This window comes from Jaculus jaculus, chromosome 2, assembly GCF_020740685.1.
Source record: "Jaculus jaculus isolate mJacJac1 chromosome 2, mJacJac1.mat.Y.cur, whole genome shotgun sequence".
Classification (NCBI taxonomy): Eukaryota; Metazoa; Chordata; class Mammalia; order Rodentia; family Dipodidae; genus Jaculus; species Jaculus jaculus.
Window position 1 is genome coordinate 198,437,988 of NC_059103.1, and position 15,892 is coordinate 198,453,879.

A 15,892-nucleotide genomic window follows, 5' to 3' on the forward strand; every position below is an offset into this window, starting at 1 on the left:
GCCCTTTCACGGTCCAGTCTCCTCTTCCTTTCATTCCTTGCTTCCTGTTTCTGGAGCCTGGAGGGAAGTGGGAGTGTTGGGGGGAGTGAGGAGTCAGATGCAGTGATTCTGGGATGGTTGGAGCCAGGCCACAGAGGGACCTCTGTAATAAATCCAGCTATGTGGGTGGGAGCAGGCGGTGCAGCAGCCTTGCTCTAGCCATAGGAGAACCAGAATCACCCTCAGAGAGTGCCAGTGGTGACACTGAGCTTAACGTACACCATGCTGAGTTTTGTGGGCAGAAGGCATCTCTGTGGGCAAGGTGGGTCCAGCCAGTGTACTGTGGTGGTCTGTGCATCACACTCCCGGCTCCAGAACCCCATACCTGGTCTGTGGCCACAGCTCCCACGCATGAAAACTGATGGAGCAGAGCTTGGGCTGTAGGTATGGGCGAGGGTGGCGCTCATGCCGCTGTCTGCGTCACCAGGTCTCAAGGTGGAGATAACGCACTGTGGGCAGATGAAGAGGAAGTACCGCGTCTGCAACGTGACCCGGCGGTCTGCCAGTAGCCAAACGTAAGATGGCCATCCTTTCCAACCCATGTTGCTAGATTTCCAGACAGGTGCTGTGACTGCCTTGAAACGATCAATTTGTTCTTAAATGTTAGAAGTCTACCTTCTGTGAGTAGGTAGCTCCCCAACCTCCCCCTAAAGGTAAATTTCCATACCAAAACCGTTCCTATAGGGGAGGGAGGAGGTGTCCTGGCCTCTGTCTGAGGTTCCCAGTGGCAGTAGGGCTTCTGCTGAGTCTCACCAGTACTTGAGCGGGGTGGTACCGGGAGGGAGGAGCTCGGCTCTGAGGCCGCTGCTCTGACCCCTCCGCTTGGCCTGCTAGGCTGTCTTCCCCAGAGTCTCATGACTTTCACTGCCAGTGTGCTATCATTTGCCCACGGATAAGACCCTAGACACAGCTACTATGTATGTCTTGTGGAGAAAATGATAAGTGTGGGCCCTGTGCCCTGGTCTTGGGCCTGCTGTGCCCAGTGCAGACTTGTTTATTTCATAGTCATTCATGGAAAACACCTGGCCTGTTGCTGAGGCCTGAGGGTACCAAGGCTTGGGGCCGCATCAAGCAGCAAGGTGTGAAGGGCCAGGTCTATACGTGGGTTCTGTCACTTTGGACCGGCAATCTGGGCAGCAGAGGAGTCTACGTAGGAAGGCTAACCTGGCTGGGGGCTGGCACCCCCAGTGTGTGTGACACAGCTAGCCTCCCCTGTTTTGCCCCAGCCCTACAGGGAGGTTCTGGATCTGTGCCCAGCCTGCTCATTCCCATCCTCATGCTGTCTTAGAAGGTCCTGTTTCCCTCTGGTCTCCTGGTGCCATGGTCTGCCAGGATGTGCATGGGCCTTTTTGGACCTGTCTTCATTTGTCTCGAACTTCTTAATAGAAACTGATTGCTACATGTCTGGGGCATTTAGATATTTGATATTTTCCAGAGGGTAACAACCCACGAGTTGAGAGATTCTGGAATAGTCCAGATTATGTGATGGACAGGCCTTCTTTTTCACTTCCAGGAAGTACTGTAAGCATGAGCTTCCTGGTGCCACCCTAGCAAAGGCGACCCAGATGCCAGCCCTGGGGGTCGGGGAGGTGGGGGGGGTCCTCCCTGCAATCCTGAGAGGGTTTCCCTGAGCTGCCTCCCCTACCCCCCACCAGGTTCCCTCTGCAGCAGGAGAGCGGGCAGACGGTGGAATGCACAGTGGCCCAGTACTTCAAGGACAGGCACAAGCTGGTTCTGCGCTACCCCCACCTCCCATGTTTACAAGTCGGACAGGAGCAGAAACACACCTACCTTCCCTTGGAGGCAAGTCACTGTGGGACACCACACCCCGGGCACCTACAACCCTGACACATGCCCAGGTCCCAGCTTTGTCTCCGCCCCTGTAGGACCTTGGGCTAATTCAGACTTTGCTGGGCCTCAGTTTCCCCTGTCATGGAATGGGGCTAGCAGCTCTGGAGGGGTGGGGGTGAAGGCAGGATGAGTTCCAGTCGTCTGCCCATGAGAGATGCCTTGCTAGCCCACATGCTGACTTTTTTTTTATTCCTTCTTCTGGAAAAGAACAGATACTGAAAGAGGAAATGCCTGCTTTCCTTTTTCCTGTTCGGAGGCACTGTTAAGACCTTGGATTTTCCAGTGTCGGTGTTTTTTTGTTTGTTTGTTTTGTTTTTTTCTCAAGGTAGGGTCTCACTCTGGTCCAGGCTGACCTGGAATTAACTCTGTAGTCTCAGGGTGGCCTTGAACTCACGGCGATCCTCCTACCTCTGCCTCCCGGGTGCTGGGATTAAAGGTGTGCGCCACCATGCCCGGCTTGGGTGTTTGTTTTTGCGTGTGTGTATGTGGAGTATGTGTGGTGTGGTGGTGGCATGCTGTATGCATGTGTGTAGAGGCCAGAGGAGAACTTCTGAGTTCTTTCTTTGTTATGAGTAGAGGGAGAGAGAGAGAATGAGAGAATGACTGCAGATGAACTCTAGGTGCGTGTGCCACTTTGTGCATCTGGCTTTATATGAGTACCAGGGAATCGAACTTGGGATATTAAGCTTTGCAAGCAAGTGCCTTTAACTGCTGAGCCATCTCTCCATCACCCAGAGCTGCTGTGTTATTTTTTTTTAATATTTTATGTATTTATTTGAAAGAGAAAGGAAGAGAGAGAGAGAAAGAGAGAATGGGCACGCCAGGGCCTCCAGCTACTGCAAATGAATTCCAGATGCATGTGTCCCCTTGTGCATCTGGTTTACATGGGTTCTGGGAAATCAAACTAAGGTCCTTAGACTTCCCAGGCAAACACCTTGACTGCTAAGCCATTTTCCCAGCCTTGAGAGCTGCTGTTTTTACTTAGCCAGTCTCAGCAATTCTCCCATCTCTGCCCCACCCACTGTGGACTGGGATTATAGATGGGCATGGCCCTGCTCAGCTTAGATTTTTTAATGCAGATCTGGGAGGTCAGTCCGAGGGCAGCTCAGGGCCTCGTGCTTAAGCAGTGAGTGCCCTTAACTGCAGGGTCCCTCCTTCCCTTCACACACGTGGTTTTTTTGAGACAGGGTCTCATGCTTGTAGCCTAGGATGGCCTCACATTTATGATCTTCATGCCCCAGTCTCTGAGTGCTAGCATTATAGGCATTAGCCCAAACCTCTTGAATGGGATTAGCCACTACCTGTGTGTACCTTGTGCTTGGCAGACTGGCCCTAAGGCTGAAGGATGCGTGTCTGTCTCACACAAAAGGCCATAGCGCAGCCTCACTAGTCAGGATCGTAGGGCTGGTGCACAGTCTCTGAGATGCGTCTCATCTGTGCCCGTCTGTGCCCCCCTCCCTCACCAACCACACAGTGTTGACTCATTGCATCTTCCTTTTCTTCATAGGTCTGTAACATAGTGGCTGGACAGAGATGTATAAAAAAATTAACAGACAATCAGACCTCGACCATGATCAGAGCGACTGCCAGGTCGGCGCCCGATCGGCAAGAGGAGATCAGCAAGTTGGTGAGGCATTGTTCTTGGGATTCTTCCAGATTAGCAAGGACACACACCCTCCCTCCTCGTGGGAGGAACAGGCCCCACTGACTCTTAGCTTCTTTTTCTCTCTACAAGATGCGAAGTGCAAGTTTCAATACAGACCCATACGTCCGTGAATTTGGAATCATGGTCAAAGATGAGATGACAGACGTAACCGGGCGGGTCCTCCAGCCGCCTTCCATCCTGTACGGGGGCAGGGTACGTACATGAAGGCATGGGGTGCAGCGTGTGTGAGAATGTGTGTGAACCTCAGCCAGGCGTGGTGGCGCACGCCTTTAATCCCAGCACTTGGAGGCAGAGGTAGGAGGATCGCCCGTGAGTTCAAGGCCACCCTGAGACTAATTCCAGGTCAGCCTGGGCTAGAGTGAGACCCTACCTCAAGAAACTAAAAAGGAAAAAGAATGTGTGTGAACCTTCAGGCTCCAAGCCCTCCCTACAGCATAGACATCACTGGGCAGTGGCTCCTTGTGGGCTGCTCTGGGAGGCCTGAGTCTTCACAAACCTCCCTCTCCCCTGGGTCCCTCAGCAAGGTTTATAATCACCTCCAATGGCTCCAGAAGTCCACATTGCCCCATCAGAACCTAGGAAGCGTTGTTCTGCATGAGTAGTCTTTCTAGAGCCATATTTTTTTAATTGTTTTTTATTTTTTGAGACCTGGTCTTATAGGCTGGTCTCAAAGATGAGATCTTGTTCCCCCAGTCTTCCCAGTGCTGGAATTACAGGCCTTCGCCACTGTATCCAGGCCAGGTTTTTGCTTCGGCTTGTTGTTTGTTTGTTCTTTTTGCCAGTGTGACTTAGCTTTCATCAGTATGTGAGCCAAGGCAGTAGCCTTGGGGCTGCGAGAAAACTCTGTTGCCCTGTGGGTGTCTGAGCACAGCACCCTGGGGTTCCACCTTTTGTTTGTTAAATGCCCTGGTGTTCAAAGAGATAAGATGCAAGAATTACAGAAAAAGTTTCTTTTTCCCATTTCTCAGTTGTCTTCCAGGGAATGCCTGTCATGTTTCTCCTTTGTGAAGTCACCCATTAGATATTTCTTCATACTTTATTGTTCAAATGCTGCACGTGAAGATGCTCTGCACCCCGCTTTTCCGTCACCACACCACTTCCTCTTAGAGTGCACTGAGGTCTCGGACCACTTCTGCTGAGACTGTTGCATGGTATTTCATTGTTGAGTGTCTGTGTCACTGCCCAGTCTGCGGCCTGACGGCTGCTCCCCATCCTGAAGGGGACAAGGTCTCCATGCCGCCTCGTGCACCTTTCAGGGCACACACTGAAGGAATGGCATCTGGGTAGTTCCAGAGCTCTGCGAGGGAGAGCTCTGGTTCCTGCGGCCCCAAGAGCTAAAGTGAAGGGTTCAAATCCTGAACTTTCCACTGCTTCCTCATCTCATCTGTCTCATAGTTGTTCTTAGTAAAGATGAACAACCTATAAGACAAAATAGCAGCATTACCCAACCTGCAAATAATTCAGTACTGTGGAGATTAAGAGTGGTACTGGGGAATCGAACCAAGGTCCTTGGACTTTGCAGGCAAGCACCTCTCCAGCCCAGCTTTCTTTATTTTTATTTATTGATTGATTGATTTTGGTTTTTCAAGGTTGGGTCTCACTCTCGCTGACCTGGAATTCACTATGTACTTACTACAATCCTACCGCTGCCTCCCAAGTGCTGGGATTAAAGGCGTGCACCACCACCATACTTGGCTACTTTTTTTTTCTTAAGATTTATTTTTATTTATTTATTACAGATAGACAGAGGAGGAGAGAGAGAGAAAGTGAGAATGGGTACACCAGGGCCTCTAGCCACTGCAAACAAACTCCAGATGCATGCAACACCATGTGCATCTGGCTTATGTGGCACCTTGAGAATTGAACCTGAGTCCTTAGGCTTCTCAGGCATGTGCCTTAACCACTGAGCAATGTCTCTAGCCCCTGGCTTCTTCTTCTTCTTCTTCTTCTTCTTCTTCTTCTTTTTTTTTTTTTTTTTTGTTAGGGCTACTATAAAAATTTTTTTTTATTTATTGAGAGATGGAGGTAGAGGAAGAGAGAGAGAAAGAACATGCATGCTCGGACCTGTATTTACTGCAACTAACCAAACTCTAGATGCATATACCACCTTGTACATCTGGCTTTATGCAGGGACTGGGGAATCAAATCATGGTCCTTAGGCTTTGCAGGCAAGTGCCTTAGTCACTGAGCCATCTCTCAAATCCTAAGGGAGTAGGTTTTCAGGTCTGAAACAGGTCAACGAGAAGAAGCCCTTCTCACCACCTGCCTTACCCATCTCCTACTGTTAGTGTAAGAAGGGAATACCTTCCTTCAAAGCCAGTGCCTAACCAGGGCTTAGCCAGATACAGGAGACATCTGGCTGTGTCTGGAGACATTGCTGTTGCAGCTCGAGGCAGGTGGTACCACTGTACTTAGTGGGTGACACTGGCGTACCTTAGGAGCAACCCATCCCCCATTTCAGGCCTGCTGGTCCTAAGGGCCACATGGCTGGTGAGAGCTCTTCCTCCTCCACGTGGGACTGTCTCTCCATGGACGTGGGGGGGGGGGGGCGGTGGCAGCTGTGTTCCCACATGGGGTCCTTCCTGGAGGCCGAGTCGAGGGTTTCTTGGGCATCCTCTCCAGTGGGAAAGCGTGGCCTGCTGTGCCCCTTTCCAGCGGACTGGCTTCCTCGTCTGTGCAGCCACAGCCCACAGGACGGGTGGACTGGCCTGGCCACAGGAGAGGAGGAGGGCCTCTCCTTCCTTCATAGAGGAGGTATCACTGGGGACAGTGGCATGTGGCTGGACTCCTCCCTGTAGCATAGCAGACTTCTGTTCCTCCAGGCTACTTGTAAGGCCAGAAGGCTTCTAGACACACCCTACCCTTGTCCAGGCTTATCCATCTATCCAGTATACTCACCCCATCCCTCCATCCTCTATCCAGCCATTCCTTCACTCATATTCAACTTGCCGCCTTCTATCCAGCACTCACTATCTGGATATGTGCGCAGCTTGCTTGCAGTGTATTGCAATCAAGTTCGCATTGCTGGTACATATCACCCAACCAAGAGCAGCTTGTGAGAAAAAGAGGTTTATTTTGGCTTACAGGCTCTAGGGGGAAGCTCCACGATGGCAGGGGAAAACGATGGCATGAGCAGAAGGTGGACATCACCCCCTGGCCAACATAAGGTAGACCATAGCAACAGGAGAGTGTGCCAAACACTGGCAAGGGGACACTGGCAACAACACCCATAAGCCCGCCCCCAACAATACTCCACCTCCAGGAGACTTCACTTTCCAGTTGCCATCCGCTGGGAATTGCATCCAGGACACCTAAGTTTATGGGGCTCACCTGAATCACAGTGTACGTTAGGAGAGAGACCACACTCAAGGCCTTGTTTCCAGGTTCACGAGCTATTGTTGGTCAGGGATCCAGTGGTGAAAGCAACAAGATCCAAGCTTGGAAGACCATTGTTTCCCATCCCCCTCACTCTAGCTTCTTTCTGTTTGCAGAATAAAGCGATCGCCACCCCTGTGCAGGGAGTGTGGGACATGAGGAACAAGCAGTTCCACACGGGCATCGAGATCAAGGTGTGGGCTATTGCATGCTTTGCCCCTCAGCGCCAGTGCACAGAAGTCCATCTCAAGTAAGCGGGGAAGTCCGTCTGCAAGCGCACACACATGGAGTAAATGTGGCCATGGAACACACTGATTCTGTCAGGGTGGCCAGCGGGGTGCAATGGGAGGTCCAGTGTTGGGGACTGGTAGCCTTTCCATAACAAAGAATGCTTGCTGGGGTGACCCCTGTGACCCAAGATGAGAGGAAGCTGGGTTATATCTGGAACAAACAATGGCTGAGTGATGTGCTTAATGGTATAGGGAAAGGCAGGGGCAGAGGGGAGGTTATGGCTCTGGTCGAGGCCTTGGGTAGTATGCATTAGCAGAGTCCAGTGCCCAGCGTGGAAAAACAAGCCACATGGAATAGAAGTTCCCCTGAAGTTATGGCCACTTGAGAAGCTTAGGTAGGAAGATCTCTTGATCCCTGACTGGCAAGCCTCTCCAGACTCTGATCAAAAGAAATAATTAAGGCCGGGTGTGGTGGCGCACACCTTTAATCCCAGCACTCAGGAGGCAGAGGTAGGAGAATCACCATGAGGCTACCCTGAGACTTCATTATGAATTTCAGGTCAGCCTGGGCTAGAGAGAGACCCTACCTCAAAAAACAAAAACAAAACAAAACAAAAAAGTAATTAAAAAGAGAAGTTGTTGCAGTCAGGTTCCCATTGCTTGTAGAAATCACCCAACCAAGAGCAGCTTGTGGGGGAAAAAGAGGTTTATTTTGGCTTACAGGCTCAAGGGGGAACTTCCATGATGTCATGAGCAGAAGGTGGACATCACCCCCTTGGCCAACATTAGGTGGACCATAACAACAGGACAGTTTGCCAAACAGTATTACGAGGAAACTGGCTATAACACCCACAAGACCACCCCCAACAATACACTCCCTCCAAGAGGTGTTTATGGGTTTCCAGGTTCTTGCTTCAGGCATCCCGGGCAACCATGGAGACCAAGGTTGTGTGTCTGTGAGGAGAGAAACACTCCCAGTGAACAATACTTGCTTTATTGTCAGTGAAATGGGTTTATAAGCATCTGAGGGTTGGGGAAGTGTCCTAATGGGATTGGATGTAGCAAGTTCATTTCTGATACCTAATTAGCATATAGGGATATTCATTCTAGCAGGTAGGCAATGGCACGGGGGTCAGATGATATAGGGTCTCAGGAGGATGGGCTGTGTGAAGGCTGAAGGAGTTTCCTAGGCAACTGGCCAAAGGTCACAGGGCTATGGACAGAACCTAAATTCAGGTGTGCTGGGCTTAGAGAGGGAGTGGCCTCCTGTAGCCTGGGAGTCCATAGCCATTCCTGGAAGCTCAGGCCCCTCTCCTGAAGGCTCTAGCCTGTGCCTGGCAGTACCCAACAGGTGTTAATTCCCAAATCTCCATCAGCTGGGGACCTAGCATTCAGAACACCTAAGTTATGGGGGACACCTGACTCAAACCACCACATTCTGCCCCTGGCCCCATAAACTGATTACCATCTGTGATTTAAAATACAGTGCATGCATCGCTTCTAGGCCTTTTGCCTAAGATCAAGTGTAAAATACAATGCATTCATCCAACTTTAAAAGTCCCCATAGCTTTTATCAATTCCAACAATGTTCATACATCCCCATAGTCCAAGATCTTTTAACTGAGCCATAATACCAAAAAATCCCCCCAAAACCCATAATGGCACAGAATAAACATTCACACTGCAAAAGATGGCATTGGGCATAGCAAAGAAATATTCAACCAATACAAGATTTAAAACAACCAGGGCAAACATCAAAGTCTTTAGCTTCAAGTCCAACAACTCTAGCCAGTGACAAATCTCCAAAGTTTGATAATTCTGACCAGCAAGAAGTCTCTGGCATTCCAATTCCACCCCTTCAGCTAGGCTACTCACAGTCCTGGAAAACTTCACTGGGGCCGGCAGCTTTCCTTAGCAGCCATCTCATGGTCCTGGTATCTCCACTGCAATCCATGGTTCATCCTCTCAGTTCCATCGGGTCTCGATGCAGGCATCTAGCAAACCTGCTTCACACTGTCCTTGGCCGTTTTCCAAAACACAAGACTGTTGCAAACTCAGTAATCCTGTCTTTCCTGCATTTCTTATACTCCATAATACCAGGTAGGGTGCCAATTTGTTAATCCAGGAGGGAATAAAGCAAACTTTGAAGAACAGGACACTCAGGCCCCTTCAAGAGTCTACATTCTTCCTGTTGCCCAGTGTAGGTCAACTGGCCCAATCTGAAAGGTAGTAATCTCTCAATTGCAGCTGAACAGGCAGTAGTTTACCCAAAGATTTTCCTTTCTTTGCCATATCCCCCTGCTCACACCAGTTCATTTCTACGCAAAGCAACCCTGCACAACTTCTCAGGACACAGGCAAAATAGCAAGCCTCTCACACAAACTGCTAGCCCAGTCCAAGCAAAGCTCTTTCTCACCCTCATAAGCCAAGTCTCACAGTCCATAGTTCTTACTGCGTTCAGGTCTTTCAACTCTGACCAGATTAGTCCATCAAGCTGTACTTACAGCACTGCAAGGCATCTCTTAGGCCAAGATTTCAACTCCTTCCACATTCCTCTTGAAAATCAGCTCCAAAAGGCCAAAACCACATAGTCAGGTGTCTAACAGCAATCCCATTCCTCGGTAGTCAGGCTCCCATTGCTGGTAGAAATCACCCAACCAAGAGCAGCTTGTGGGAAAAATAGGTTTATTTTGGCTTATAGGCTCGAGCAGAAAGCTCCATGATGGCAGGGGAAAATGATGGCATGAGCAGAGGGTGGATACCAACCCCGGCCAACATAAGATGGACCATAGCAACAGGAGAAGAGTGAAACCTTACCTTGAAAAGCTAAGTTAAAAAAAATTACTCTGCCGGGCGTGGTGGCGCACGCCTTTAATCCCAGCACTCGGGAGGCAGAGGTAGGAGGATCTCCGAGAGTTCGAGGCCACCCTGAGACTACATAGTGAATTCCAGGTCAGCCTGAGCCAGAGTGAGACCCTACCTCGAAAAAAAAAAAAAAATTACTCTGATGTTTCTGTATGAGGGAGGCAGCAGGCATGGAATTTATGTCGCCATTATTTACCTTGGCAGCCATCATGAGGACTGAATGATTAGCATGTGTACCTTTGTGGGTTGATGGAGGTTTTTTTGTTTTTTTGGGTTTTTTTTTTTTGGCTTTTGAGTTTTGGTTTTTGGAGGTAGGGTCTTACTCTCGCTCAGGCTAGCCTGGAATTCACTATGTAGTCTCAGGGTGGCCTCGAATTCACAGCGATTCTCCTACATCTGTCTCCTGAGTACCGGGATTAAAGGTGTGTGCCACCACGCCTGGCTGGATGTAGCTTTTGTCTGGAACTTAAACTTAATTCTGGGTGGATGTGGGTGGGTACCCGTGAAATCCCAGTCCTTAAGAGGCTGAGGTAGTAAGATCACACTTTGAGAATAGCCTAGGCTACAAAAGGCAAGCAGGCTTTTATTATCCCAGACTAGTCTCTAACTCACTATGTAGCCAAGAGTGACCTTGAACCTCTAACTCTCTTGCCTCCGCCTTTCCAGTGGTGGGATTATAGGAATGTGTGACAGCACCCGATTTATGCAGTACCAGGGATCGCACCCAGGGTCTCATGCATACTTAACAAGAGTTCTACCAATTAAGCCACGTCCCCAGCCCCAAAGAAATTTCACTCTGATCTCTACAAATGTGCTTTTGGCTTTGCTAAGCCTGTGCCCATTGCAGTGTCCCTGGTTGCTCTGAATTCCTTGTTGCTCACTGTGCATCTTAGCAAAGTGCCTTTCCCCTCAGGTCCTTCACGGAGCAACTGCGGAAGATCTCAAGAGACGCCGGGATGCCCATCCAGGGCCAGCCGTGCTTCTGCAAATACGCACAGGGGGCGGACAGCGTGGAGCCCATGTTCCGGCACCTGAAGAACACATATGCCGGCCTCCAGCTGGTGGTGGTCATCCTGCCTGGCAAGACCCCTGTGTATGGTAGGTGGCTCTGAGGGGCTGTGTGGTCTTTGTGGGGCGTGTTGCTACCTGAGCCTGTACCTATTAGCGACGCCAAGTCATTTTTTGGTGCGTTCATGAGTCCAAGAGGGAAGAGGCGCCTCTCATTGCTGTGAGTCAGCACTGTGGCCATCCTCATTCTTCTGTCTGGGGCCACAGTCCCAGGAGGACAGCTTGGACTGAGGGTGGTTCTCACACTGACACAAGTCAGCAGGTGGGGGAGAGCCTGAACCCCATGTGTCAGTGTTGCCCAAGGAGCCCTTGAAGCCTCTGGGAACTCTGCATCTTCATCCGGGCTCCATGTACTGAGCCCCTTGGTAGCCCACAGATCTCCATTCATGACTTGGGTGGGGGCAGGGTTTGGGTACAGGGAGGTGTGAGCTGTCTACACCATCGGGGAGACTCGCGTGAGAAGTGTCGGTGCACAGGACCATCGTTACCTCCGCAAGTGACCAGCAGTAGTCCTGTCTAGCCAGGAGCAGGTTGCAGACATGTGGAAAACAGGCTGCTCTCCTCCAAAGTCAAAGAAGGGTCAAGAAAGCCACTGGTGTTCAGACACTGTTAATGTCCCAGGAGTCACAGTCTCCACAGGGCTGCCCCGGTGGCAGTGACCATCTGCTTCATGAAGGCATTCTAAGATGGTGCAGTGCGGGTCCCCAGAGCTCTTTGATGTTAGGTCTGTGTCTGCCAAGGGTTTGGAGAAGGTGGTGGTTTTATTTTTAACTGCCCAGGCATTTACTGTAACATGAAGTGTCATTCCTACCCCTCATTCCTAGCCCTCAGGTTCTGCTCACCCCACCCATGGCCCCAGTTAAATCACTTATTCACAAGTGGGAGGAGTGCGATGTCCTCCCAGTTTGCCCTCCTGATAAGGGTAAGATGGGCACAGGTGTCCGGCAGCACTGTCATGAGCCTGACCCCTCCATGTGCCAGCATCCCTCTTCCATTGGGTGACCACAGAAGCCCAGGGCAGCTGCTGTGGTTAAACGCTACACCAGTGCAATCTACTTGGGGGTAGGTGACAGCTGCTGTAAGGGGCCAGCTGAGGAAGGGCGGATACAGGGAGCTGTGACGAGTGTCTTCCGTGACCCACAGCTGAAGTCAAGCGTGTGGGAGACACGGTGCTGGGGATGGCCACACAGTGCGTACAGATGAAGAACGTGCAGAGAACCACACCACAGACCCTGTCCAACCTCTGCTTGAAGATCAATGTCAAACTGGGAGGCGTCAACAACATCCTGCTGCCCCAGGGCAGGTGAGGTTACCCTGAGCCCTGCCCTGTCCCTTGGGTCTGCTGTGGGATGAGCACTGTGGGTGGGTGGGTGGAGTCCCTCAGCTGTGCAGAGAGTCCGGTCGTAGGCACAGTGGGTCCGAGAAGTCTGGTGTGGGTATTCTGGCTTGGTAGGGACCAAGACGCCTGCAAGTGGCCAGGTTCCCTGGCAGCTGAAGACAGGTGATAGACTCATGCAACTCCTCCTTCCCATGCTAGAGCCAGGGAATCTCTACTTAGGAGCGTGTGAGGTGGTACCTGGGACCCCCTTGAAGTGGACAGGAAATGGGCTTCACCTGTTGGGTCCTGGGAGCATCTCCATGATGGAGACCCAAGCGTTTCTCCCACGTGCCACTCAGCGCTGAGAGCAGACAGTGCTTACTGTGGGGCTTGGAGTGCTTGGACTGGAAGCTGCACGTAAAAGACACTGTTGATGGTCCTCAGGCCAGAAAGTGACACCAAGCACAAGCTGGCTGCCACGTGCCCTGCTGGGCTGGGCACATGAAGCTGGACATGCCACCCCAGGTGCTGGAGGGCAAGGCCAAAGTGAGCATCTGCCAACTCTCCGTTGGCATCTGATGCTGGCAAAAGCGAGGGCATTGTGATGACAGTTGTGGCTGGGGACAGTTTATCCATAAGGACCACGTGGCAGTTGTCTTGCAAACAAGTGACAGGTGCTGCGGAAGACTGTGGGCACGGCTTTGTTGACTTCTGATTTGGAAAGAGAACACCGATGGGCACGCCTGTGTGCAGGCGGGAACCTGCGCTGGGGCTGCCCACATCTGGTTCTTGCGTTGGAAGGAAACGCCTGAGTGTAGGTACTTACAGAAGCAAAAAGGTTGATTTGGCCGATAGTTCTGAGGGCTCCCTTGACTTCTTGCAGGGAGCACCTACAGCGGGGAGCGCACACGGCGGGGAGCACACAGGGTGGGGAGCACACAAGAGGAAATGCTGGGTGCACTCAATAACTCCCCACAGTCATATAAGTGACACAGTCCTGCAGAGCATGGGTTAATCCCTTCCCAGGGTGGCACCTCAGTGATCTTACCACCTTCCACTTGGCCCTAGTCTCGATGCCACCACAGTGGGAATTAGGCACTCTCAGCACACGAGCCCTCAAAGGACACACCAGGGCACCGCCATCTCTAAGCCATCACCAGAGTCTGTAAGACCTGCCAACCACATTGGCCACCAGCACGTGGCCCCTCACCACAATTTCCTGCTGAGCCAATGCCGGGAGCTGCCTAGAACCACACTGCAGGCCCTTCCCACTCTGCCACACCAGCTCGCCCAGCATGACCTAGCAGGCCACGGGTAGGGACCCACAGAGCTACCCTGGTACCTGGGAGGTTCTACCAGACAGAGGAGGCGGCAGTACACAGGGGCCTGTTCTCTGTCAGGCAGCGGGGCGTGGGTCCTGGCCCTGCAGTGGAGTGGTCCAGGGCAGCAGATGAGGGGGCGGCAAGGGGGGGTTGGGCGCTCATGACGTTCCGTCAGGCAGCAGCTTCCGCTCTCATCGTGTGCTTGCTGTGTGTGAGGACTTGGACCTTGTGTGAGCTCAGGGGTCTAACTCATAGGCACTTAGTGGAGGGTCCCAGATAGGATGGCTGATGGAGGCTCGGGTGTCAATGTTCTCAATGTTGCCTGGAGGCTGCGGGAGGCAGGGCTGGCGCTTCATACACAGATAGGAGGGTCTCTGGGAGCAGAGCACAAGTCCCAGGGAAATGGACATCTGGGTGCCTCCAAGGAGCACCGGGCGGCCTGTGCAGGCATGGTGGGGGCCAGCCTCGGGTGCTGGAGTTCTCTAGCAGATGTCTGGGGGGCAGAGCACCAGACACAGAAATCAAGACAAGGGCTCACCTGGCCTGGGTGTGTGCCAGGTGGCAGCTGTGGCTGTGGCTGTGTGGCGTGGGGGTGGGGGAAGTGCCCAGATCCAAAGTGCTTTGAAGACAGAGGCTGCTGGAACTGGGCTGTGAGGAGAGCCCAAAAGGAGAGGAGCGTGCTGGCCCGCAGAGCTGGGACGGTTCCTTTAGCGACACAGGCGATGGGCTGTGCGGCTCGGAGCAGCTCAGGCTGGGCCACTGACCTCCGATCTCTGCAGGGTGCTCGCATAGATGAGATGGGCTGCTGTGAGAAAGTCCGGTGTCAGCAGTGCCATTAAAACCTGGAGGGCAGGTGACTATGTGGGAGCCTGAGCCCTGGGGAAGTCCAGGGTCTTGAGGACACTGGCAGTGAGTAGAAGGGTTGGGCTCTTAAACACCTAGGAACGTGTGTCCCATGTCACAGAGTGCCAATGAGCTGTGCAGAGGGACTGTCACTGGGACTGGTGCTGTGGAGTCTTGCTGCCATGGCAGAATGGAGGGAGTGGAGGAGGAGCCTGGGAGGCAAAGGCAGGCTCTGCTGCTCAGAGCGCTGCTAGGAGGTGGGGAGAGGGAACTGAGGCACCACTTTTCTTGTGGTAGGTGAGTCACGCTGAGTAAGAGGACAGCTGCCGGCAGGCTGGGCGAGCCAGTGTTGCACAGTGGTCAGGGCCTGCATTGTGGTTCTGGGCAGCTCCCGCCATGGGCTCAGCAGAGGAGAGTGAGGTGAGGGCCACGTGCTGGTGGAGAGAGCATGGTTAGCAGACTGGTGTGCCCGGAAGAGCCTGTGGCCTAGAAGAGAGCAGCACTGGGATGCGCGTGCTTGCCCAGGGGCACAGGGAAGAGCCACAGTGGAGACTGGAAGAGAACTGTGTTTGTGCTGGGCATGGTGGCCCAAGTCTGTTGGCTTGCATTTGATTCCTCTGTATCCACGTAAAGCCAGATACACACAGTGGCGTACACATCTGAATTTCATTTGCAGTGGGCAAGAGGCCCTGGTGTGCCCATATATACTCTCTCAAATAAATAAAAATATTTGAAACCGGGCGTGGTGGCGTACACCTTTAGTCCCAGCTCTCGGGAGACTGAGGTAGGAGGATCGCCATGAGTTTGAAGCCACCCTGAGATTACATAGTGAATTCCAGGTCTGAGCTAGAGTGAAACCCTACCTCAAGAGAAAAAGAAATAAATATTTGAGTCGGGTGTGGTGGCACATGCCTTTAATCCCAGCACTCAGGAGACATAGGTAGGAGGATTGCCAGGAGTTCAAGGCCACCCTGAGACTCCATAGTGAATTCCAGGTCAGCCTGGGCTAGAGTGAGACCCTGCCTTGAAAAATGAAACCAAAGAACGACAATTGCTGGCCTCTCGGGGGAATGGGCATGTATGTGCACAAAGAGACACTTGGAAAGCCCCCCTGATTGGATGCCAAGTAGGCCTCCATCAGGCTGCTGTCTAGAAGAATTCCTGCTGGGGTCACCCTGTGAGTCCCCACTCAGCCTGACTTGGGGGACAAGGTTGCTTATGACTCAGGGTCTCACATACTATATTGTCTGGTAACCAGTCCCCTACACATTGAGAAGGAGAGACCCTTCGGGCTGCCTCTCCCTGCCCACAAGTA

At 52.1% G+C, this 15,892-nt stretch overlaps 1 protein-coding gene across 1 annotated transcript in view; it reads left to right on the top strand.

Annotated features, from left to right (window-relative positions):
• Nucleotides 1-15,892, top strand: part of Ago2 (argonaute RISC catalytic component 2) — a 109,288-nt gene that overhangs the window by 72,803 nt on the left and 20,593 nt on the right. Inside the window, exons 7-13 of the mRNA XM_045142726.1 lie at nucleotides 467-554; nucleotides 1,695-1,842; nucleotides 3,398-3,517; nucleotides 3,626-3,748; nucleotides 7,048-7,181; nucleotides 10,940-11,124; nucleotides 12,238-12,397. Of these exons, the coding sequence (XP_044998661.1) occupies nucleotides 467-554; nucleotides 1,695-1,842; nucleotides 3,398-3,517; nucleotides 3,626-3,748; nucleotides 7,048-7,181; nucleotides 10,940-11,124; nucleotides 12,238-12,397 (958 nt within the window). The remainder of the gene's footprint in view (nucleotides 1-466; nucleotides 555-1,694; nucleotides 1,843-3,397; nucleotides 3,518-3,625; nucleotides 3,749-7,047; nucleotides 7,182-10,939; nucleotides 11,125-12,237; nucleotides 12,398-15,892) is intronic.